The sequence below is a fragment of the Leopardus geoffroyi genome, chromosome X (genome assembly GCF_018350155.1).
Source record: "Leopardus geoffroyi isolate Oge1 chromosome X, O.geoffroyi_Oge1_pat1.0, whole genome shotgun sequence".
Classification (NCBI taxonomy): Eukaryota; Metazoa; Chordata; class Mammalia; order Carnivora; family Felidae; genus Leopardus; species Leopardus geoffroyi.
Genome location: NC_059343.1, coordinates 91,804,462 through 91,828,441, shown reverse-complemented (window position 1 = coordinate 91,828,441; position 23,980 = coordinate 91,804,462). Strand labels below are relative to the sequence as shown.

General features: G+C 42.9%; 1 protein-coding gene across 23 annotated transcripts in view; it reads right to left on the bottom strand.

Annotated features, from left to right (window-relative positions):
• Nucleotides 1-23,980, bottom strand: part of PAK3 (p21 (RAC1) activated kinase 3) — a 250,077-nt gene that overhangs the window by 68,512 nt on the left and 157,585 nt on the right. For 16 of the 23 annotated variants that reach the window (XM_045472395.1, XM_045472391.1, XM_045472388.1 and 13 more), the window contains 3 exons: nucleotides 23,738-23,939; nucleotides 3,222-3,322; nucleotides 690-752 (listed from right to left, as the gene is read on the bottom strand). In XM_045472395.1, the coding sequence (XP_045328351.1) occupies nucleotides 690-752; nucleotides 3,222-3,322; nucleotides 23,738-23,912 (339 nt within the window). In that variant the 5' untranslated portion in view covers nucleotides 23,913-23,939. The remainder of the gene's footprint in view (nucleotides 1-689; nucleotides 753-3,221; nucleotides 3,323-23,737; nucleotides 23,940-23,980) is intronic. The other 7 variants (XM_045472399.1, XM_045472403.1, XM_045472402.1 and 4 more) reach the window with 1 other exon arrangement.

Sequence of the window (23,980 nt, the reverse complement as noted above, 5' to 3'; positions counted from 1 at the left end):
AATTTGATGCTAAAGCCTTAAGCCAAATATTTGAACTCAGGAGCCCATGCATGATCCCAGTTCTGATTCTAAGTGCAATTAATAGCATTTGGTTAATACTATAATGGCCAAAGGAGTTATTAAGTGTTACGAAACCAGGTATGCGTTGCACATAACCACTAGAGCAGACATCACTGGCATGGTCATTACCGTAATTATTAGAATGTTTGCAGTTATTATACATTCTCATGGCACTTCTAAACTTTTGTGATAAATAAATGTCTGGAGATCACTAGACAGCAGGAAAACATGCTGTCAATTGCAGAAGATCCTTCAGACAACTGTACTTACCACATGGCTACACTGCTGACACAATTTCTTTTGTCTTTTGTAAGTTGAGATAAACTAGTAGTTCATCAGTGAAACCTGACCCTTAAATTTGAATGTCTGCCACAGAGGCACATAACCAGAAAGCCATCTCATTACTCCAAACTGACGTACAAATCCCAAAAGTTAAGACAGCTAATGGAGGCCTAGACGTATGAGCATCAGAAGCAGGAGCACATATCAATGCCTCACCACGTGTACAATAACGACCAGATGTACGACAAGCTGGGGATTGTCCCGTGTAGCCCAGGAGAATGGTAGCATGATACGACAGGCCAAGCATTTATCTTATCGTAAGAAATGATCATTTATATCACTCATACCATTTTTCCCTCTGATTGACTTGAAGCGACCGTCACAGGTCGAGAGGTCTGGAAGGGGGAGTTCTAAAGTATTTGGGACAAAAATGGCAATATAAAGGGTAAGGACTTGTAATAGTTCGGTACCCCAAATCTCACCTCCCAACCTAATTTTAATCTCAGGGTCCAAGTGTGTACCCAGGTACACAAGATTACATGGGCCAGCTAGCCGTAGGACAATGACAGGCCCTTGTAAGACAACTGAACGACACAGTTCAACGGATGGCTCAAAATCCAACCTAAGCCACCGCGATGATCAAATTCAGTAATATTCCCCTCCCCCCTCTGCACGCACACACGTGTGCACAGACACACACACACACACACACACACACACACACACACACAATAAGTGAGTGGTACCAGGGCAAATAGGACCCAATTTTAAATGCTACCAACAAAATGATTTTAAAAGCTCTTGATCATTATGGTAGTTTTCAAGTTAGGAAATGTAAACCATCGGTGAAGATAGTAAAAAAGGGAAGAATTTGGCGTCTTTAAATATGACGTGCGGACAAGAAGTTTTCAAAGATCATCAAGAGGCCAACAGTGCATCAGATACCCAAATTTAGCCAGTGTCTTATCTGTATATTTCAAAGGACTTCTAACAACTGACTGCATCCAAACAGATGCTTTATTTTAAATTGGGCTTGGGGGACCAAGGGGCAGATGTTTTGGTTTGGTTCAATTGCATCGAACAGGTTGTTCACAACTGGAAAGCCTGCCCATCACATAACCCACCCACCCCACCCTCTCTGGTTGGTTCTTTGGGTTCTAACTGACAGCGAAGTGAAGATGTGGTCAGCAAGATGATGGTGACTCACTTTCCTTCATTTCCATTCAGAACCCCAAAAGAACAAAGAAGGAGCTAAAGATAGATTGTATCTTAAGATGTCAAGCAAGTTGGAAAGAGCGGAAAAAAAAAATTGGAAAGGAACCAGAATGTCACATGAGAACAGCAGAGGAGAAAGCTTTCACATCAGACCACAAAAAGGAAGAGAAAAGAAAAACATGGCATGACTGCAATAAAACCTAAGAGCGGTTTAAACAGAAGAAAAGCAACATAGAAAACAAAAAAAGGTCCGAGCTAGAAACATGATGTTCTTAAAATAAAAACAGGGAACAGTTATTAGACAAAATTTATGGTTTAAGTGCTTTTACTGTTTCGAATGTCAAAAAGTCAGCTTATAAAAATTATTATTATTATTATTATTATTATTATTATTATTATTATTAGTGGTGATGGTGGTAGTTGCAGTGGAGTCAGTAAGGTTATATTTCCGAAGTGCAGCTAAGAGAATATCCTCAAATACAGTAAAGAACAGCGGCCAGACTCAAACTCAAAGCCATTTGAATAATGTCTCTGACTCCAGTAATGAAATTGGCTAAATCCTACCGGTATCTCGACTTCATCAATGACAGTACCTCTTTCTGTTCTCTTCTGCTTGCTACTGAGAGCATAGAAATAATCAGCTCACATCACTTTACAAGGCCAAGATGTTGACTCAGTTTCGATTTTATTCTCGTATTGCTTACTTCCAGAAAAAAATAAAAAGTAATTTGGCTGTCAATTCAGAGACCTTGGTTTGCTTCTCCAAAGCAAGTTAATGTGTCCCCCTCTCTTTTTTGTTCACTTATTCATATGACAGTCTACTCACTAACCATCAAGTTTTAAAAACAGAAACTTCAATTATTTAATATCTAAAATTATCTCTGGTTTAAGAACCCAAGAATCAGTGGTGATGATACCATCAAAGATTTTTTTTTTCTGAAGGCATTCAAAATTACTCATTATCTCAGAATGTACATTTTTATTGAGATCCTTACTAGGATGGAAAAAGGTAGTTGATCCTCCTGGGGGCATATTTCTAGCCACATCTTTTCCTTCATCCATCTAAAGACAAATATGCCAGATCTTAAAAAAATATATCCAAAGAAAGGCTGAATCTACAGCTATGGTCTTTCTGGTGAATTCTTACTGATATTAATTGTGGATTGTATATCTATAAAGCACATGACCACTATAGCACACGTGATATATCCATAAATATTCTTCCCGAAACATGGGGTTTGTTGTTTTGAATGCCCATAAAATACACCCGTTAATAAGCCTAAAGATAAGCTACGTTCTTGGGATCAAAGCGGAGAACAGGTCGATTTTACAGAGATTTTTGGTTAGCTTGGTTCGCTGATCTGGGTAATCCAGATTCCAATGTAAAGCCCGAATTATTCAGATAGGCTGTCTTCGCTGGTCAAGTTGAATCCATGATTCTCTGATTCACTTCAAACAATAAAGCACAGACTCAACAGACTAACTGCGATCAGACATTTTTATGATGGACAAAATAATTTTACCAGTACTCTTGCCACTCTCTAGTTCCACCTGTGATTGTCTCTGTCTGTGTCCATGTCTGTGACATGGAAATGCTTTCTTGAAACCTATTTTCACAAAGGAACTTTTCATGGCTTGCAAAACAAAATAAGGAGCTTACTTACAGTGAACTCCCCGGTGACTGCGTCAAACCCCACATGAATCGTATGTTCAAAGTCTGAAGGAAGAGAGATCTCTGGGCGTTCTTTCTCTTTCTTCTTATTGGCTAAAGGCAAAATGTTAACATGTATTTATTTGGGCTATAGTTTTGTCATCCATAAGTTGTACAATTAGGTTCATGAAAACAGTTACAAAGGTGAAAGACAATCGATTCCAACACAACTTTCACAGTATTCCACTCCAGAAATTACAATTTCATTTGCAGAAGTAGCTGAGAGTTTGACAAAAACGTTACATCCCCATAATTTACAAATTTCCAAAATCCAATTCAAACAAAACTTGTGGTCAAACTGATTTATGTCCTTTACCAGTCGAATAATGTAACCAGTAGGTATCTAGGTAGATTGTGCTCAACTGGCTTTGTTGGATCAAATAGGACTTACTAAAGAAGAAATTCATTATGCTCAAGTCAAGCTAAGGCTTACTGTTAGAACGGACGGACGAAGGGGAAAACGCTGAAGCTATGAACTATTTCCATGTTAACCACAGCTGAGTACCAAGCAGCTAGAACTTGTTTAATTTACACGTTTACATTATGAAGCATAGAAGCTTGGTCTTCTTCCAATGAGAACACTATTGCAGATCAATCATGTCACAAATCTTTATCTTTAAAAATGTTTTTAATCATGTCCTACCCAGCACTTTGTTAGTAAAAACAAACACACAAATTGCTGCTTTCTGCTGAATTAATTTTATTTAGTTCTCAGTAACCTCAAACCAATGCCTTGGTTTACACATTCTAGTCTGTAGCTCTTTTTCCGTGTCCCTAATATATTCTGTCATATTAGCCACTCAAAATCATTGTCCTCAAGTAGCAGGTTTTTCATAGTGACACAATTGTAAATGAGCACATCCCCAGTTAATATGTCAAAAGCCTTTAAAGATATCACCACTGAAGAGATCAAGTTGGGAACTGTAATGAAATTAGTTTATCTTGAAATAGATTCCAGGAGGAAGTCGCTGCGGAAATGTAAAATGGCATCAAGTAGATTCCCTATTAGACATATAAACAGATCTGAGAATGTGACTTTGATCAGGGTACATCTCACACTCAAAAATAATAATAATAATAATAATAATAATAATAATAACAATAATAATAAAAATACTCACCCTCCTAATAATGGGAAAGTCAGCATGGTTTGCCCAATTGAAACCAGTCAACCTCAGAAATGCCCAGGGTGGCCAATTTAGAACATTCTGGTTCAAATAGATATTTCCTTGGCCTGAATTTCAGACAACATTCAATTAACCATATTATGGATTACTGGTTTTGTGGGTTACCCAGGAGAAATTTTAGATTCAAAAACTTTCGTGTTCAAATGTCATTTTTATGGCTTCTTTTTTCTTTCTACCCTCTCTCTCTGCTCCCTATCTCCAGCCAGAGGACAGAGATATGGGGAAAAAATATGGAAATTCAAGTAGTAAGAAGAGTAGGACACAGGATTAGGAAAGAAAGGCTGGAGGCAGGGGGTTGAGGGGGGGGACAAGGGTCACTCAGTGCCTCTGCCTGGCCATAGAATACATTTAGGACTCATTTTGAAAAGTACCTATGTGCCATCTAAACTTCAGTTCAGATGTCAGTTTTGCAGTAAGCCTACTTTACTGAATATTATCGTAACCTAATAGTGAAGCGTAGAGGTTTTTTTTGTTGGTGTTCCTACTTCGCTGCATGTTTTTGCACCATGGCTACCAACTCACCCTTGTTTGACTGCCATGTTTCCTTGTTCAGAACCACCACAGGTGCCCTAGATACTCCTGTGATCATTCCCTTGTTTTGCCTCTTCCCTGCCCTCCCGTCCATATTGGACATAGTTGACTACCTCTCTATTTCCTTGACAACATGGTCTGATTCTCCTCCCTTGGTGATTGTTCTTTATTTGATTGGCATTGCTCCCCCTTCTGCATTTTGTAATGCAGTCTTTCGCCTTTAACAATTCCTTCTTGAAACTCATTCCTCATAGATGGCATACACTCCCAGATACTATTCCCTAATCTGTGGTTGGCAGGGGTAGATCCAGATACTGTGGGACCAAACACTTTATACAATTTGAGAAGAACAGCCCCGTTTAAGTAAAAACAAGATGAAATTGCCTAGGGCCCCTCCTAGGGCCTTAGAAGAGCCCCAGGCAAGTGAAGAACTCTAAAGAGGTTTTATTCACTTTATAGTTCATCTACTCCTGGTGGTTGGTGACTTTCTTGGGGTCAAAGACCACTTTGAAAAATCTTTAGAAAGCTGTGGAGTTCCTGCCCATAAAATGTACTGCACACATCTACCCAATTCTGCATATAATTTCAGAGGTTCAAAACTCCCCTGGGCTCCAGGATGAGAACTTGTAGCTTAATCTATGTCTTCAATCATTGCATCAACTTGCATTCATGATCTCTCTTACCAGCAGTCTCTCCCTACTTTCCATTAATATTGACTGAATGTTTGAACCATGTTGACTTGGACATAAACACTCTACCTGAGCTGATCTATATGAATTGGCTTAACGGAGTCACTCTAGAAGGCCAAGGCTCTAGAAGGTAAGGATCACCAGTCCCTTACCACCCTAATAATGCCATTCCCTTCACTCAGGGCTAAGCATAACAAAGGCAGGAAGGATGCCCAAACTTGCCCTTCCTCCAATGTCCATGTTCTCTCAGTGAAATGACACCACTAACCACCCAGATCAGAGAAGGATTCAGACTTCAGATACCTCCTCCTTTGGGAGGCCCTGAGCAATGAAAAGATTATGACCGCCCCCCCCACCACACACAGGTAATTCAAATAAAAATACTAAAGCGTAAAAAGGTAAGAAAGTCCAAAAAGTTCTTATATGCCTATGATGGTTAGGTCTTTCTAAAAACTACATGTACAAAATAAATATGTGGCCATGTTTGGGGTGCCCCTAATCCGCTGGGCCCACAGCACCTGCTTATTCTGGCTATTAGGTAATTTGGCACTGGCCCAACTGCCCAAGCCATAAACTTGGGAGCTTCTTTGACTCCCACTGTATTTCTATCTGAATTGGTCACCAAGTTATATTCTATTTCCTAGACTCATCTCGAATCCATCATCTTCCTTTTGTCCGCACACACCATTACCTCAGTCCAAGGTGCTAGCATTTCTCACCTAGTCTTATTGTCTCCAATCTTGCCTCCTGTAATTCATTACTTTGTGGCCAGAGTAATCTGTGAAATATACAAATCTGACCACATTCCCGCCCTTATGATTCTTAAATGGCTCCCCATTACCCATATGGTAAAAGTTCATGCTTGTTGGCATGCTACCCAAGGACCTCCAGGATCTGCCCCCAGCTTCCCTCTCCATCGTCTATTCTTGCCATAGCCCCCACTGTCCCACACCCATGTCAGGCTCCCCAGACTGCTGGATTTTCTCTTACTGCCAAGATTTCATGCTAGGCTAAGGCCTGGAAAGTCTTCTCTCTTACCATGATTCCTCCCCCTACCTCCTGCACTTTGGGTGGATAACTCCCAGTAGTCCTTACTCTTCACTCTTGGGCTTCCTCTTCTTTGGCAAGTCTTGTCCTGTCCTCCCTCTGCAGACAAAGCTAAATGCCCTTCTCTTCCTGCTCCCACAGACCTGTCCAGGGCAAACTCTGAGCCTGGCACGTGTCAACACTGGAGACTTTATGTACTTGTTGCTCCAGCTAAAATTGAGATACTTGACATCAAAGCCTATATTTTATTCATTCTCACATTCCCTAGCACCTGGCTTATGTCTGTACACTTAATGATGATCACTTACGGAATATTCACTTAATCTCTACCACAGTCACATTAGGTAGGCCTTATGATTATGGTTTAATTATTGTTCTCTACATAAGGAAAATGAGAGTGAGGTTCAACCACATACCCAGGGTTATACAGCTGGCAGGTATCAGAGCCAGAGTTTGAACCAAGGTCCTGTGTCTCTAGAACCTAAGTTCTTAATAGTTACACTATTTACTATTCGGGAACATTAAAAGAAAAAAAACTCAACATTTTTGAGTCCTCGTCTTCAGAAAATGTTTAGTATTGAAAGGAGCATAGATGAGAATTTTTTGTCTTTTGTTCTTTTCAGGAACACTAAAACATATCTCCTCCAGAAAATTCTGCTGAGCATTGGTCGTTTACATTAACATTCAGTCTAACCTGAATCTTGGGTTGATAAGACTCAGCTTGATCAGCTCTGGGTTGGTATCTGCAGAGAGCAGAAGCCCAAATGAGTACTACTTTCTAAGGGTATCACCCATGTACTACTGGAACACAGAATGAAGGCCACATCATATACAGCAAAGTGTTTCGCCCTGGGACCCTCTGGGTGTACATGAGTTCTCATTCCAGGGGCCAGCGAACCCCTCCAGAGTCTCTCATCCTGACATCTCTCTCCATTCCACCACCTTTTAAAGAAAAAAAAAAAGCCCCTCTAATAATCTATCATCTCCTATACTCCCTACCCCAGTCAGTATTCTGCATTTCCCCAGTAGCTACAGTTTGCCCCATTACCAATCCCCCTACACCTTCAACCTCTTCATTAAATGTTCTCTTCACTTCTTGCCTCCTTTTCCCAAAATTCACAGTGCATCACTCTCATCTGGGAAACTTATGAGAGAGAAGAGAGATATTAGAGCTTCACCCCCAGAGATTCAGATTCAGTTATTCTGGGGGAGACCCCAGCACCTTTCATGTTTAAAGCTCTTCAGGTATTTCCATTAATCAACTTGGGTGAAAGGGCGACTGGGTGGCTCAGTCAGTTAAGCTTCCGACTTTGGCTCAGGTCATGATCTCACGGTTCATGGGTTCAAGCCCTGCATCAGGCTCGGTGCTGACAGCTTTAGCCTGGAGCCTGCCTCGGATTCTGTTGTCTCCCTCTCTCTCTGCCCTTCCCCCACTCGTTCTCGTTCTCTCTCTCTCTCTCTCTCTCTCCCTCTCTCTCTCCTCGCTCTCAAAAATAAATAAACATTAAAAAAAAGCAACTGGGGTGGAGAAAAACAACTTTAAATTCTACCCTCCAAGGAGGGTACCACTTCCTCAGATCATTCTGACGGATGCTTCTCATTCGTCCCCATCCAATGTCCTTAGGCCTGGAAGAATGGGGGAGGGCAGGGTTGCCCGCTTGTCATTCCAACCCGTTTATCTGAGATCAGTACTTCTGCACTTGCCTACGAAGCCCCCTCCTTTGAGGTTATTGCCATTAAGTGCTCCCTAAGTCCCCTTATCCATTGAGGACTTGGGCTCCCAGTCTTCCTTCCTACCCTCAATGCTGACATTGCTCTGTGAAACGTGATACATGAGTAGACACTTCTTTCACTCTTTCCTTTCAGCTCCTTGGCCTCCCTCATTTCTAATGAATTTCAGCTCCCTCTGACTTCAGTCTACTCCCATGGTCACCACTAACGCAGGGGTTCTCAACCAAGGCTGCTCATCAGAATAACCGGTCGAGTTCCATGGAAGACCAGTGTCTAAGGCCCACCCAGGACCTACTGTAACAGGATTTCTGGGGGTGGGACCTAGGCAAATGATTTTCTAAGCTCCATAGATGATGTGCAGATGGAGTGGAGGACCAAAGGTACCCCAGGCCTTTTCAATATCCAGAATGACCTTTTCATTGAAATATTAAACTCCGTTATCCCAGCCTCCCATCCTTCTAGCCCTCTCTTTCCAGCCCTTAATCCTATTTTGTTTTTTATCTCAATAAAGCCTCTAGTTTTTGGATCCCTCCATTTTTAGCCAAGTTCCTAGCTTTCTCCTGCCTAGACTCTTTCGTCCATCATTTAAAATTTAAGTTTCTTTATTTGAGAGAAAGAGTGCACGTGAGTGGGGGGGTGGGGGGGGTGGGCAGAGACAGAGGGAAAGAGAGAGAATCCCAAGCAGGCTCTGTGCTGTCACTGCAGAGCCTGATACAGGGTTTGAACTCACGAACTGTGATATCATGACCTGAGCTGAAGTCAAGAGTTGGATGCTTAACTGGCTGAGTCACCCAGGCACCAGTGCTTCATTATGTAAATTGCTCTTAAGCCACTGCCCTGGAAGCAGTGCCGCCCTTTGACCTGCTCTTGCAATTCTCCTACAAAAACCTACTCTGATACAATCCAACCATGAAACCTCCTCTTCTATACTGAGGCTGATGAGTTGTTGGAGGAAAAAAAATTACACAGCCATGCAGATTGGTTCATACTACAAAAGTCAGAGATCATAGCTGGGTCATTGATGGCACGTGACAATATTCTTTTTACCCGTCACCAACTTCCTTTCCCACTTATTCTTACTGAATATTCCAGAATGTTTCCACTTTACCCAAACATCTGCCTCACCCTCTCCTCCTTGACTTTCCACATATGAAATTCCTTCTACTTCACTGACAAAACTGGAGGCCATCAGTTTGGAACTCCTCTGACTTCGCTTCCTCTCCCATTCCAGTTGGGTTGATCTCCCTCAGTAACACCTTCTCATGTCTCACTGGAAGCAACGTTCCCTCCTTCTGCCTAAGGTTTATTCCTTCACTGGTGCTTTCGACGCCAGTCCCTCTCTTCTCCAAGAGTCTAACACCACCAATTATTGCCTCTTATTCTTGTATCTTCGATCTCTCCCTCTCTACTGACGCTTCCTATCTGGCCTCTAAGGCCTGCTGAGATCTCTTTTGTTGTTAAAAATTAAAACCCTCTGCCACCTCACAACTTTCTCTCACTGCCACAGTCTCTCAGCCTTGCCTTCTTTGGCATAAATTTCTTGAAAAGGCAACGTAGGCTTCCTTAACCCGCACTCTCCAAACCATTGCAACAAGTTTCTGAGGTCTCAAATTAATCTCCTCCTTGAAAATGCCCACTTTCCAGTCCTTACAATTGCTGACCTCTCAGGCAAAACTGACATTGCTGACCATGAAGTTCATGAAACTAAATCCTTGCTGCCATCTTTCACACAATCCTTTCCTAGAGCCTGTTCCTGCATTTCTGGGTCTTCCGTTGACTCTAAACAGTAGTTCCCAGGAGCTGTCTGAAGTCCTCGTCTCTTCTTACCAACATGCTTCGCCTTTCAGTCACCTCACCTACTTGTACGGTTTCCCATCTACACTAGTGACTCCCTGTATGTCTGTCCAGCCCTGACCTCTCTGCTGTATCCTGACCCCATGGAGTTGCATTTTGAACAGCTCTATCTGGATGCCTCACAAACCCCTCACTCTAAATATTTTCAAAAGTAAACAAATTTTCTGACTTCTCCCATGTGAAGCAAGAAATTACAACCCCTCCTGTGTTCCCTACCTCACCCTCCTCCAGTTTCTCATCATCTGCTTGGTTTCCTAGCTCTGTTAAGGCTTCCTCCTGAGTATTCACTCTGCATTGTCCTTTTCTGCTCTTACTGATACTGGCTCTTAGGCCAGGCACTGTCATTTTTCACCTACTTAACTCCCAACAGCTTGATGTGTCTCCTTCCATCCCCCACCCCTCACCCCCCCCCCCCACGCAATCCATTCTTCTCCTGGGGCTAGAGTGAGATTTTGAAACACAAATCTGATACCGTTCCTCTGCTTCAATGCTTCCCCATTGGCTTCAAAATCAAATTCAAAGCCCTTAGCATGGCATATACAAGCCCTCCAGGATACTGTCCCAAATTACTTCCATGGCCCCATCTCCCACCCCTCTCCCACCCCCAATCAATGCACTAGCTATTCGGAACTACTTGTAGTTGAATTCAGAGAGCCTCAACTAACAATGTGTCATGCCTGCCTTCATAATGCTGCTCCTTCTATCTAGAAGACCACCCATCCCTTACATGGCGAGTTCTACTCCTCCTTTAAGACTCACCTCGGTTCAGTGGTCGCTTCCTCCAAGAACACCTCTCTAAATTCCCCTCAGTCTTGAACAGATGCCCTTCCTCAGTGCCCACTTCTATATTGCACTTACCACGCTAAACTCTAATCATTGACTGACTTGTCTGGGTCCCTCGCTAGGCCATCAGATCCTTAAAGGCAGGAACTGGGACTTCTTCACCTTTGTAACCCAACATCTATCTTAACACAGTACCCGATTCAATAAATATTTGATGAATAAGCAAATGAACAAATCAATGAATGGATGAATGACCTTCATTATATGAAATGAGACCCAATATCTGGAGACAGGTCATGCCTATCTGCCATTATGTGTTCATGGATGAGGAGACAATGGTCCAGGTTCCCTAAAAATTCCTTAAGGAGGAAGGGTATGTTCTAACATACTTGTTATATAGCTGAAGATGATGGTGGCAGCAATGTTGCTGTTTTTCCTCAACAGTGGGGATGACTCTGCACTCATTCAGGCATACCTCTTGCCAGGTGCCACTCCGGGGCCAAATGCATATGTTGGCAACACAGTTGGACAGGGTTCAAGGTACAGCAAAGCACCCAATTCTCCCCCAGATGAAATCCCTGGATGGCGCTATGCTTGCCTTCTCAAAGTATTTTAGAAGACTGACACCTGAATCTTCCTTGTTGTAGAAATGCCACTTGTCACCTTCCTCTAAAATTCCTGGAAGTTTTGTTGTTGGGCCTTCTCATTGAATGATGTCATATGGTCCCATCCAGAATTATAGTTTAGAACACTTTCTCGTTCCTTGAAAACAGAGCATGCAGGAAAAGAAAGGGAATGGCAGAGAACAAACATAGACAAATGCTTTCCTACATAAATGTAGCCTCAAAGCACAGAATAATCTTTTTTTTTAAAAAAAAAAAAAAAGCAATGGAAAGCATACAAAGTTATGGTCTATGGCATAATAAAAAGGTGACATGTAAAGCCACATTAAGGGTGCCTGGATGGCTCAGTCGGTTGAGCGTCTGACTTCAGCTCAGGTCATGATCTCGTGGTTCGTGGGTTCGAGTCCCACATCGGGCTCACTGCTGTCAGTGCAGAGCCCGCTTCAGATCTTGTCTCCCTCTTTCGCTGCCCCTCCCCTGTTCTCTGTCTCTCTCTCAAAAATAAACATTAAACAAATAAGGCCACATTGATACCAAAAACTAAAAGCAAAATATTGAGTAAAACACATAAACAATTTTTCCAAAGGGGAAAAAAAACCCCACATAGGCTGGCTAGTTCTAAGCAGCAAGCATATCACAACTTTGGCTCTTAGGAACCACTCTGTCCTGCCATTCTCCCAGTTTCCATTTCCTTTGAAAGTGAAATCCACGGAATTGTGGATCAGTGTAGTGACAGACTGTGCTGGGCGGCTCATTAGGAACTTAAGTAATATTCTAAACTTTCAGTCTGATTGGGGAAATATGCTTGGCAAATAAGAAATAGCAACCAACACTACCAGACCAAAGAAACTTAGCAGCTGTGGCTCAGTTGGTTACGTGTCTGACTCTTGGTTTCGGCTCAGGTCAGGATCTCATGGTTGGTGGGACTGAGCCTCGCATTGGGCTCTGTGCTGACAGCATGGAGCCTGCTTGGGATTCTCTCTCCCTCCATCTCTGCCCCTTCCTCACTCACTCTCTCTCAAAATAAATACATACACGTTAGAAAAAGAAACTTAGGTGCCGAGCTGAAAAGAATAGAGTATAAATGCGGCAGCCTATCTAAAGAGGACGGAAGTCTGTGGTGGACAGTGAGGCAGGTAGGACTCGAGAGACGGTCTTAAAAAATGGATAGGCAGGAAAGGGTAAGGCACCTAAAATAGAAAAAAAGAAAAAGAAACAGAGGAGAATCAAAGCTGGCAAGTAGGAAAGTATGGAGCATATCGATGAGGACGTGAGAAGACGGAAGGGTAAATAGATAGGGTATGGCCTTGGAAAGCAGGAAGGAGGGTGAAATTGAAGACGGTAATAAAGAATGTGCTAGAAAAGGTTTTTGAGCAGGTGGATGATACAATAGAAAGGTACTCTCTGGAAGACAAGCCAGGTAGCTATGTGCTGCTAGGCACACAAGGCATGGTGGGGGCAGGCTTCAACACGGTAGCCTCTCTCACACAGGCTGAGGAGGAAAATGTACGGTGGGTATGGAATGGGGAGAACGTCTCTGCATCTGTTGCCTCTAAGATCACCTACTAGGCATTTTCTAGAAACCGTGTGTGTGATTTCTGCAACTACACGGAAAGATAACAACCCAGGGGAAAGGACAGGAAGGAAAGCTTGCCTTCTGTGCAGTGTTCCCCGCAACACTCAGCACAGAGCTAGGCACATAAAAATCAGACACAGATCTTTTCTGAGTGAAGTATACATGTGAACTATAAAAACTGCTCCAGGGAGGCTGATACTAACGTCCAATTCTGTTCTATCTCATTTTTCCGTTGAGCCAGCTAGTAAACAAGATCTGTGTTTGAAGTCAGCATGCAGCCCAGATTTATGCATCGGCTGGCTGCACATCTCTCTCCTGTGATTTTCCACGAAGCCCTTGGAGATAAAGGAGGCCTAATGAAACATTTCGCGAGGAGGCTTGCACCGAAGTTGCTGGGGTTGGAGCTCTCCTGGGAGGGACCCTCGCCCCACAACCCTTGGCTCGACACTACTCTTTGACCTGTTCTTGACCTGTTCTTTGACCTGTTCTTTGACCTGTTCCCCCTGGCCAGGTGCAATCTGGACGCAAGTGATTTGCGTTCCTGAAGCCAAACTTGGGCAGACATAGAAGCCATTTCTGGCAGGGGCTGAGTTAGAGATCTGCCATACTAAAATGCCTACTTCTCACCTCTGTATTCCTGGCTTTGCTCTGGGAGAGCCATGTTAGGAGGATACAGAAGTATTTTTAAAGGGCTCTCCACCTCCTATGGGCAAACGACCTTTACTTTCCCTAGTAGATTGTCATTAGTGACTTGGTCACTCTGTAGCTGGGTGATAGGTGTTTTCCGTGGTCCGTTAATTTCTCTAATTCACTAAGAGGCTGCTAGTCAAGGCCTCACAAAGATCATTTACAGAATGCTGTCCTCGTGGCCTTTAAGAATTAAATTAGGTATTGGAGTTGTTTGAATTCAAGAGAAAAAAACAATGCCGTTCTGCCCCATCGTCTGATTTGTGGGTCACAGAGCACACTGTGCCAGAACCTCCCAGAGGGAAACTTTCTGAAACCTTACACTTCGGTAAGAGTAAGTGTTCCAGACCAGTTCTGGGATCCAATTCTTCCTATGGCAACAGCAGCCCTGCAGGTGGTGTCCAGGAGAGCAATAGTCCCAGAGGGACTGATATCTGCAAGATGGTTCTCATCTCTGGCACTCTGCTCTATAAACACATATGGCTCGGGGGCTTATTATGAGAGGGGATCTGCGGTTATTTTTTATTAGTTTCATGAAGTGTGCATTTTTCCTTACGCATGGGGGAAAATGATTCTTCAGTTTTCCTCTATTTTCTCTTTCTTTTGGTAGGACGAATGTCATTTGTGGGTCTTCAAATTTATTTTTCCCATTGGAACTACTTGAAAGTACTATGCGGTAACGACAATGGAAAGTTAGGCACAAAAATAGATTTTATTCCTGGCTCTAAGTATTTAAAGAAATTGACAGCGCAAGGTGGGTAAAAGATTTAAAAAGAGGTTCTATGTAACAGATGTATTTTTGGCTTAAAACTAGCATCTTGGGCAAAATATATACTGATTCTGAGTGGAAAAGGAAAAACGGTGTCTATGAAATGAGGAAGAAAAGACCCGACTCTTCAAATACTGGATTATAAACGAATCTAAGAGAAGGCATGAGAGGTGACTCTTGTGTTCTATTTTAACATGGTTCTTTAATCACTTAATTGTAAAAGCATCAGGTATTATTTTTGTAATAGAAAAAGACTTCAAAGCTCCCAGAATAACACTGGAATCGGGGAAAAGTAATTGACAATTCTTTTTTTTTTTTTTTTTTTTTTTTACAAAGGCCATTACTTTTGGCTAGCAAGTCAGACCCTCAGGAGTAATTGGAAAGGCAAAAAGGTAAGACTACTGTTGTGACTGCGGATTCAGAAAGTGGGTTGGATTCTCCTGGGCTTCACTCGCTTCTGTAAAAATTCCATTTTGTGCATATTCCGTTGGCTAAGACCCTATTTTCGAAACAAGTTAGGGAACTGCCATTTTATGACGAACAGTATCATGTTCCACCACCACTGGATTAGGAGTTGGCGAGAATCCAAAGCCCAAGTCTGCCTTTCTTTGTAAATTGGTAGTGGGGCAACTCTGTGGAAGTCATTTAACTTTGGAGTCTCTAACCTGCCTTCTTCTATATAATGGGGGCTAGTCCTTGCTTCCATGATAAGAGATCTGAAGGAGGTACCTCGTATGAAAGCCCTGTAAACACGATAATATCCCTGAACTGCTATCCCAAATACAACATCTCATTAGCAATATACTCAAGTAACACAGTGAGTCTGTTACTTATAGTGGAGTTACTTGTTTCGTTACTGGAGAACGAAGTAATCTGCCATTCCTACCATGTGGGTGATGTCCTTGAAAATGGAATTACCAAGAAAGAGGATTAAGCTGCCCCGTTTTAAACATTCACTGCTCTTATAATCTTTTATGATATTAGCAAATCCCAGGAGTAGAGAGGTGGGAGGGCCCAGGGTTGAGGGTTCATTCTCCTGCTTCAGGTAGAGCGTGCTGAAGCCATGAGAGCCCCAGTAGAAGAACCTAGAAAATTTCACCCTTGGTCAGTCACAGTATGTAATCAGCATATCTGGAATTTCTTTACGCCTGGTTTGTTCCCTCTGTGGAAACAGTAAGCCTGTCTCCTCCTGCCAGGTCTTTGGTGGCTATGGAAAACAATATGTACTCTCCACAAATCAGCCTTTAATGTACAGATAAAAACTTCAAAGTGGTACCTGATTCGGCAAGAGCGGCTACAAGCCTAATTCAGAAGTTGGGTGTTCCCTGAGGATGATGGGGGAAAGGAAATGATGGTCCCATGTGAGCCCTTCTAGTGACCTCCACTCACACACCGACAGCCATCACCTTCAGTGGTATCATATTCAAAAGCATTCAGCAACAGCGATCATTCTGGCAAATCGTCAGGATTCTTGCCCATCTCCTTTCAGGCAACACACACTGCTTCCACTCGCATTTATGCCCAGTTCACACATGCAACAATTTCAATGGAAAATGTTTGAAGACAAAAAAAAAAACCCACAAAAAACAAAAATTATGAGGCAATGTCCTAAACCAGACACTCCTGATTGTGTGGATAATTACATAGGGTGCAAGTCTGAGAGAGGGGTAAATTAAAAAGTCCTCGTTTGCTTTAAGGAGGAAAGCAGCCTCATATGCCTCAGCTGGTGTCAATTTTCCTCTCCTTGCAACGCTTCGTTTTAATGTTTGACACAACTTTCTTCTGTCTGCCCATCTTCTCATCCATCCCCAGGATCCTCTCCACCCTCTAACCTCCCCCTCACATATCACTTCCTCTCTCAATTTATATCTCCCTGTTGCTTCTTTCCTTCCGCGTATCTGTCTCCCAATCTGGCATTCCATGCTTGAACTTGACCGTCTGCTCATTTTAGCGGGTCACCGTATTTGTCCCCAATTTCCCTGTTTGTTGGCTTTGATGAAGAAGCAAAGGCTCTAGTAAATAGAGGGCATCATTATCCCACCTTCTTACCATTTCCACCACGGGGCACTTCTAGGAGTAAAGGAGGCTCTTCTCCTGGGGCAGAGCACTGACCTTGGAGGACAAGCAAGATGCCACGTCCGCCAGGCTTCCCAAAGGGCAGGGCAGTGATCTCCCAAGAGCACTCTGCTGAGCTGTACGGTTTACATTTGGAGAACCAAGAGGAATGGAAATACCATTCAGGAAGTAGCAGTCTCGGACATCTGGCTTTCTGATAACAGGACCCTCAATGAATTGTGCCTCCCACCGGCGATGATAAGGATCTTGAGCTACTGCAAGATCTCAAAGGGTCTTCAGCGTCACCGAAGAAAGACTGCATACTGTTCCGTCTAGTTATCACACTAAGTATGTTTTATTGTGCGTTAATTGGACGAAAGTTAATAGCGGGCATTGACCAGAACATCTGATAACAAGACCATAAAGGATAAGCTGAGAGTCTTCTTTAATATAATCATTGCACAGTAAAGCTTCTTGTGTAGGGAGAAGTGGCATACTCTAGGAGTCAAAACAGTATGTATGCAATACAATAACAACACTATATCACACTTTAAGAACTTTTTCACATATATGAAACATGCTCGTTTAGAGCCTTGACTTTCTAACTTAAGCAATATTTAAGCCCGTCAAATATACACACCAAATGAGAATATAACCCACAAAACACCCAAATCAAATGTTAGCACATGTCTGTTGTCAAGAATATTTTCTTACCGTCTCTTAAAAAAAAAAAAAAACATGAAAAATTTTCTTTCCTTCTGTGTGGTGATTAAAAAAAATAGTCCCCTTTTCTGAAATTCAGAGAGGTTTCAAAGTGCACTGCCATCTTAAGGAAAAATGAAAGCCACTGCTGGCTTTTGGATGCCAAGAGCAGAGTTGACCACACGTTCCCTTCATCCTGTTACAAGGCAGCGTGACGGAGCAGACAAAGCACCAGGTTTGGAGTCAGAGAGACCTGGGAGAGTCCTGGATTCCCTCACTTGCTATGTGATTCTCGGCTGTCTACTTAAATGCTTTGAACTTAAATCACCTCATCTGTGAGAAGGGGATAATCCCAGAGTGGCTGCTAAGGGTTAAAAGACTCAATCTGTGTCAAGTGCCTGCCTGGCACACGGTCTGGCACCCAGGGACTGCTCGGTAAATGGTGGGTTACCTCTTGTTCGCTTTGACTTGATTGGTATCCAACCACCCCCCCGTGCTCCTCCGGGGAGAGGGGCCCCGGCGTCATCCCCAGGCTCACCAGCTCCCAAATCTCCCTGGGTCCCCCATAAACCAAGCACACAAACCGTGCTCTCTAAAGACACAGCCCCACACACAGCGTGGCGTGTCCTCTGAAACACACCTCATGCTCAAGTGCGGGGCGAGACACAAGACACGAGAAAGCACGCTTCAGAAGACACACACGTCACGCAGAGCAGGTCACCTCAAAATGCAGCCTCACCGGCCTCTTTCCCACATGCTCCCCCAAGCTTTGGGTCCTTAACATTGATTATTTTTAGAGGCACTATGCCATTTTCAGAGGCCTGGCTGATTCATTCGCCTCGTTGCATGTGCCCTACTGGTTTATTTATTCGCGCATTTTTTTCATATATATGTTAATCATCTATGTATTTATTCCCCTCCTTGCTCCAAAATGGATTTAAGGTGGCTTATAAGAATATACACAATATGATACCATAAATTCAAAGTAGATAAGGAAGGAAAAGGAAAAGAAACACAGAGACATAAAATGGAGCCCAGAAGAAAGCTAGTGCAAAGTGCATACATTCCATAGAGTCCCATCACCAGTGCTACGCATGGGCCGCACATTTGGCTGCAGGCTTTCTAGTAGCCAACGAAAGAGAAACCTGATCAGTCTCACACTGCCCAGGGTCCATAAAATGAAATCGAACCACTCGTTCGGGATGTCCTCTTCCTGCTCTACATTCTGAAAACTTCTCTATACGAGAGTATCAGAACACGGTGGCAAAATGTCTCCCCTGATTTGCTCTAACACCAAGATTCAGCTCCTGGGACGGTCCCCAGCAAAGATAGATCCTCAATCTTGAAATTACATCTACCGCTTCTTATTTCTCTTCTGTCTCTTGAGGTTCCATTTGGCCAATGAAATGCAGCTATTAGAGAGACTTCTTAAGCAAAAACCTCTGCTGTCACCAAAGTGTCTTCATTTAACTAAAGAGATAGACGCCGTGACATTATTTCTAACAAAAATTTGGAAAGGACCTCAAGTATCCAACTGAATAACTGGTCAAGTAAACCATGACACCACTACACGATGAGATATTACACCCTGTCGAAAATGGTATTTATCAAACTTCTTAAAAATGCAGGAAAATATTCATGATAAAAATTCTAAGCACATCTTAGGTAAAAATTAACATATAAAACTGCATATTAGGATTTCAACTATGTAAAAAACTGTATAAAAGGATATGTGTATGTGTGTGTATGAGTGTGTGTGTGTGTGTGTGTGTGTGTGTGTGTACCATCTCCACAAAAAATGTCTGGAAAGAAATCCACGAAGACATTAACATTGTTTCTGAGATTTGTGAATAGGGGTGACTTTTTTCTATATGCTTTCATTTCCATTTTTTTTTGATACTGATAAACAAGTTCTATATGAGGAGGAGGACTAGGAGGAAAAATACTGATCCAGATGGTTATTATTTTTAGCTTGTAAAATTATGGGCAATTTTAATTTTCTTTAAAGTTTTCTGTTAGCAACAAATAAATTCTAGTTAGGGGCAAAGGAACTTCAAAAAAAAGAAACAAGATTTCTAAAAATCTAATTATTTGGGGCTGTTTTGTTTGTAAAGTCCAAAATGATACCAATGTAGTTAACACCTCACAATTAGTTAGCACTTTTTCATTTTAGCAGTGCTCTGATATTTAGAATTACATTAGACTACCAAAAATATTTTGCGAGGTAGGTATCAGGTATCACTATCTGCATTTAACAGGTGATGAGACTCAGTGACTGGCCCCAAGTCACAATAATCGGTGGCAGAGCTGGACTCAAACTCAGATTCCTCAGAACCCCAAGTCCAGTGCTCTTCCCATTCATGAAGACTGACTGCGGTGTAACCCAGGCAGTCACCCAGAGGCAGGAGCATGGACACGGTGACCCCTCCTTACCTATGAGGGTCAATTCCTGAACAACCCCCAAGGGAGCAGGGTTCAGCTGAAGAAAGTATGATTTTAGGAGGTTTCAAAAACAAAGGGCAGGGGAAGTGAGGTCCCATGCAAACTTCTGAAAGCCCTCACGAATAATTTTTTTGCACAGTAAAACAAAAACAGTAACAACAGTACATTACGTGAAAAGAATAATGAGAGTTTACACGGCTTAAATTAGTCAAACTGATAGGTATAGGTTCTACACTGTCTCCATTGAGAGCCTAGGATGATTTCCACAGGTGATGAGGATGTACCCCTCATTATGACAGTGGAAAAGTGGGGGGAACAGTGGAGAGATGAAGGGAAGTGAGCTGCTCGCTCAAATCATGGCTCTTTAAATTCTCCCGGTCATTGAAATCCAATCCTGAAATTGGAACAACTGGCTTGTGCTGTTAGCCTGATCAAGCAAGTGACTTTAAGTGGTAAAACTTAATGACTGGCTCTTTTTCTGAACATTCTGTCTCCTCTTTTCTGAAGATACTTTAGCACTTCCATACAGAGTTCGAATTAAATCGTTCAAAGTTTGTCCGAAAGCAGCTTACGCAGGGTCTGGCACGGATACTTGAATGGCACTACTTTATGATTTGGGCTCTTCTGAGGGTCCTTTCTTCCTAATATAGAAATGTAAAAAGGCTCTTAGTACCCCTTGATAGAGTTCAATGAAATCATTCAAGATTTGTCTGAAGGCAGCTTATCAGCTGTCCAGCAATGGTATTAAATGGTCCTCTTTGATGATTAAAGTCCTGCTAAAGATGATTTCTGTCCAATGTGATTGTTTGAAGGCATCACAGCATCTCTTTACAAGGTTCTGCTACATCACTCAGGCTTTGAACAGGTTAAGGTTTGACATGTAAAGGTATCAATTTGCATTGCTTTCTTGGGAGAAGGTTTTAATCTTGTCCTAAAAAATTTGCACCTGTCGGGGAGCCCAGGTGGCTCAGTCGCTTAAGCATCTGACTCTTGATTTCGGCTCAGGTCGTGATCTTACGTCACGGTTCCTGAGATCAAGCCCCACGTTGGCCTCTGTGCTGACAGCGCGGAGCCTGCTTGAGATTCTCTCTGCCCCTCCCCATCTTGTGCTCTCTCTTTCCCTCTCAAAATACACACTAAAAAAATAAATTAAAAAAAATGTGCACATGTTGCTTGTAACTGTTATTTGTCTCCAGTCCTACAGCTTCCTAATTATCTCTGTCAGCACTTATGATAATCACCTCTGGAGTGCCAGAAGCTTCCTGAGAGTCATCCTCTAGTAGCATCATATCACTTGAATTAATATCAACAGGTTCAGATCCAACTTGAGACAGAGTGCTTCTGTACCAAATGCTCATTCTCATCTATAGGTTCTTCTTGATCCCAAGATTCATGGTCTTCAGGACAGATCGTCACTGAAAGGCATGCCACCATCCCTAGCCAAACCTTTTGTCAGCGTGCATTAATGACAGGCTCTGTTGAACTATCTATTGGTTCTTTCAGTAAGAATACACCACCATTAGTGAGGTGCCTGGGTAGCTCAGTTGGTTAAGCATCCGACTCTTAATTTTGGCTCAGGTCACGATCTCATGGTTTGTGAGATCAAGCCCCGTGTTGGGCTCTGTGATGACCGCATGGAGTCTGCTTGGGATTCTCTCTCTCCCCCTCCTCCACTCATGCTCTCTCTCAAAAATGAATAAATAAACTTAAAAAAAAAACAACAATACAGCATTAGTGATCGTGTAGGAATCCCATGGGGTAGGATCTTCAGACAGAGGAAACTTGGTGAGATTTTCAACAACAAAATTGGACATTAGTTTGGCATGTCTTCTCGAATAGTTGGATCAAACACTGATCTAAGAGCTCAAGGATCTGAAACATGCAACTCATTATAAAAGGCAACCTTGGGGCACCTGGGTGGCTCCATCAGTTAAGCGTCCAACTCTTGGTTTCAGCTTAGGTCATGATCTCACAGTTTGTGGGTTCAAACCCCATGTCGGGCTCTGTGCTGGCAGGGAGGGGCCTGATTGGGATTCTCTCTCTCTGCTCTCTCCCCCCACTCACATGCTCGCTCTTTCTCAAAAAAAAAAAAAACATAAGAAAAATAAAGACAACATTAACATTAAGGGTGCACACTTGTAAATGCATCTGAAGCACCAAAACGACTAGGAGGAATCAGCAGGACTTTGAATTCCAGATTGTTCTTTTTAGTCTTGAACTTCCACAAGAAAGCACTGTTCAAACCATTCCTTAAGGAGAGAAGGAGTTATCCATGTTTTTCAGTCAGTGTGCCAGTACACCAGAAACTTGGCTTGGGTTTTTTTTCCCCGGGAAGATTTGGGTATAGTTTTGTGTCAAGCAGTAGTGGTTTTGCCAGGAGGTCACCCAAGTACCGGCACAAAACAGAAACAGCAGCCCCTCTGTTTTCGCTGACCTCACGTCAGCATCACTCAGTTGGTTCTTGCTCTCCAAAAGGGCAAGTAGGATTCTTCAAAGGCTTCCAAAAATGGCGGCTTCTACAGCACTGAAGATTTGGGCAGGCACATGATTCCCGTCTTCATTCACCTCCTGTGGTTGCGGCAGATCCACAGCTGCAGGGTCTGATGGTTCTTTCTTCAGCACCACCGTCACATAAGACTTGGTCTCCAGGTCATGGTGTACCAGAAGTTTCTTAAGCCATTCCTTGCTCCCAGCAGGACTTTTTGCTGGGCCCACTTCAGTGTCTGAAAACATGTCTTTGGAAATCCCTCGTGCATTTGCACAGATCCCTTGCACGGAAAGTGCTTCATCGTTCTTTTGCCGGTCTTCAGTGTAAGGGCTTAACATTGCCGTCTTTTCCATCCTTGGGTCAGCAGGCATAAAGCATCTCTTAAGCGACTCAGGTGTACAAGAGGCAATCCTGGCTCTTGGCCTTCTTTACGGTACAAATTGTGGCCTCACTCACACCACAGGACGTGCGACGCTATTTGTTTTACCTTGAAGGAGCAGATCGTGGATGTCCCTTTTCTCTTCTAAAGACACCACCCTGCTTGCCTTTTTGGCTCCTTGCTGGGGTAGTTGTACTTGTTTCACTCCCTTCCACCTCAGTAGTCACATTTATAGAAGCCATGTTTAAGTTTAGGCTAATTAGCACAACCTGACGACTATCTACTAGAGATTCTATAGCCCTTGGTATTACAAATGGTTTTATGAACAACACATGGATTCATGTCAATATGGTGTTGTGATGCTCAGTGCCAATAGGGCTGATCGTGTAGGGGACAAGTGGCACAAGACTGAGAGAGGAAACAAATGGCTCAGAAGTTGCTTTCCACCTTAGGATACAGCCAGAGAGACCATCATGTGGCAACTTGGACTGACTCCTGCATACTCAATTCAGAATTTTCACGGTCGTCATAAAGGTATACAGAAGTAAATCCAGCTATACTCAAATTTCCAATAAGGACAACTTCCAGTTAGAAAGGGATTACTGTTAAATTCTCCCCTCTAAGTTATCAGAAAGAAAAGCGCTGTTCATAGATTCAAGACAGTGCTGCGGCTATGATTTCCCTTGGCTTAACACTATGAATTCAATTTTATGTGCAAGGCAAACACGGTAGAAGTGTATTTCCTGTCAACCCACAGTAAGTCAATCAAACATTATCCTCTGACAAAAGGCAACCTCTGAAGATGTCGATGCAGAGGCCAGGTAGGCCCTGAACAGCCACTGCTCAAGAAATGACTACCCAACAAAGAAAGTGACAAGGAAAGAATAAACTGGCCCCTTTTCAATGCCCGGCCACTGATACTTTACTTTTATCCCCTCCTCCTGGGAAGATAGAGCGAAGCCTGGCTTTCTTATTCTTCTCTTCGGGGGCCATGGGAAGTGGTTTGGAGCTGTGGTTGAGTGCCGAGGAATCTCGGTTGTTACTATTCATTCTCAGCGGGGGAGCTGGGGGTTTCTCTTCATTATCCAGACTGTCAGACATTTTCAGTTACCACTGATGGCGCAGCTCCTAAAGAACAGGAGGAGAAAACAGGAATTAAGAAAGAAGAG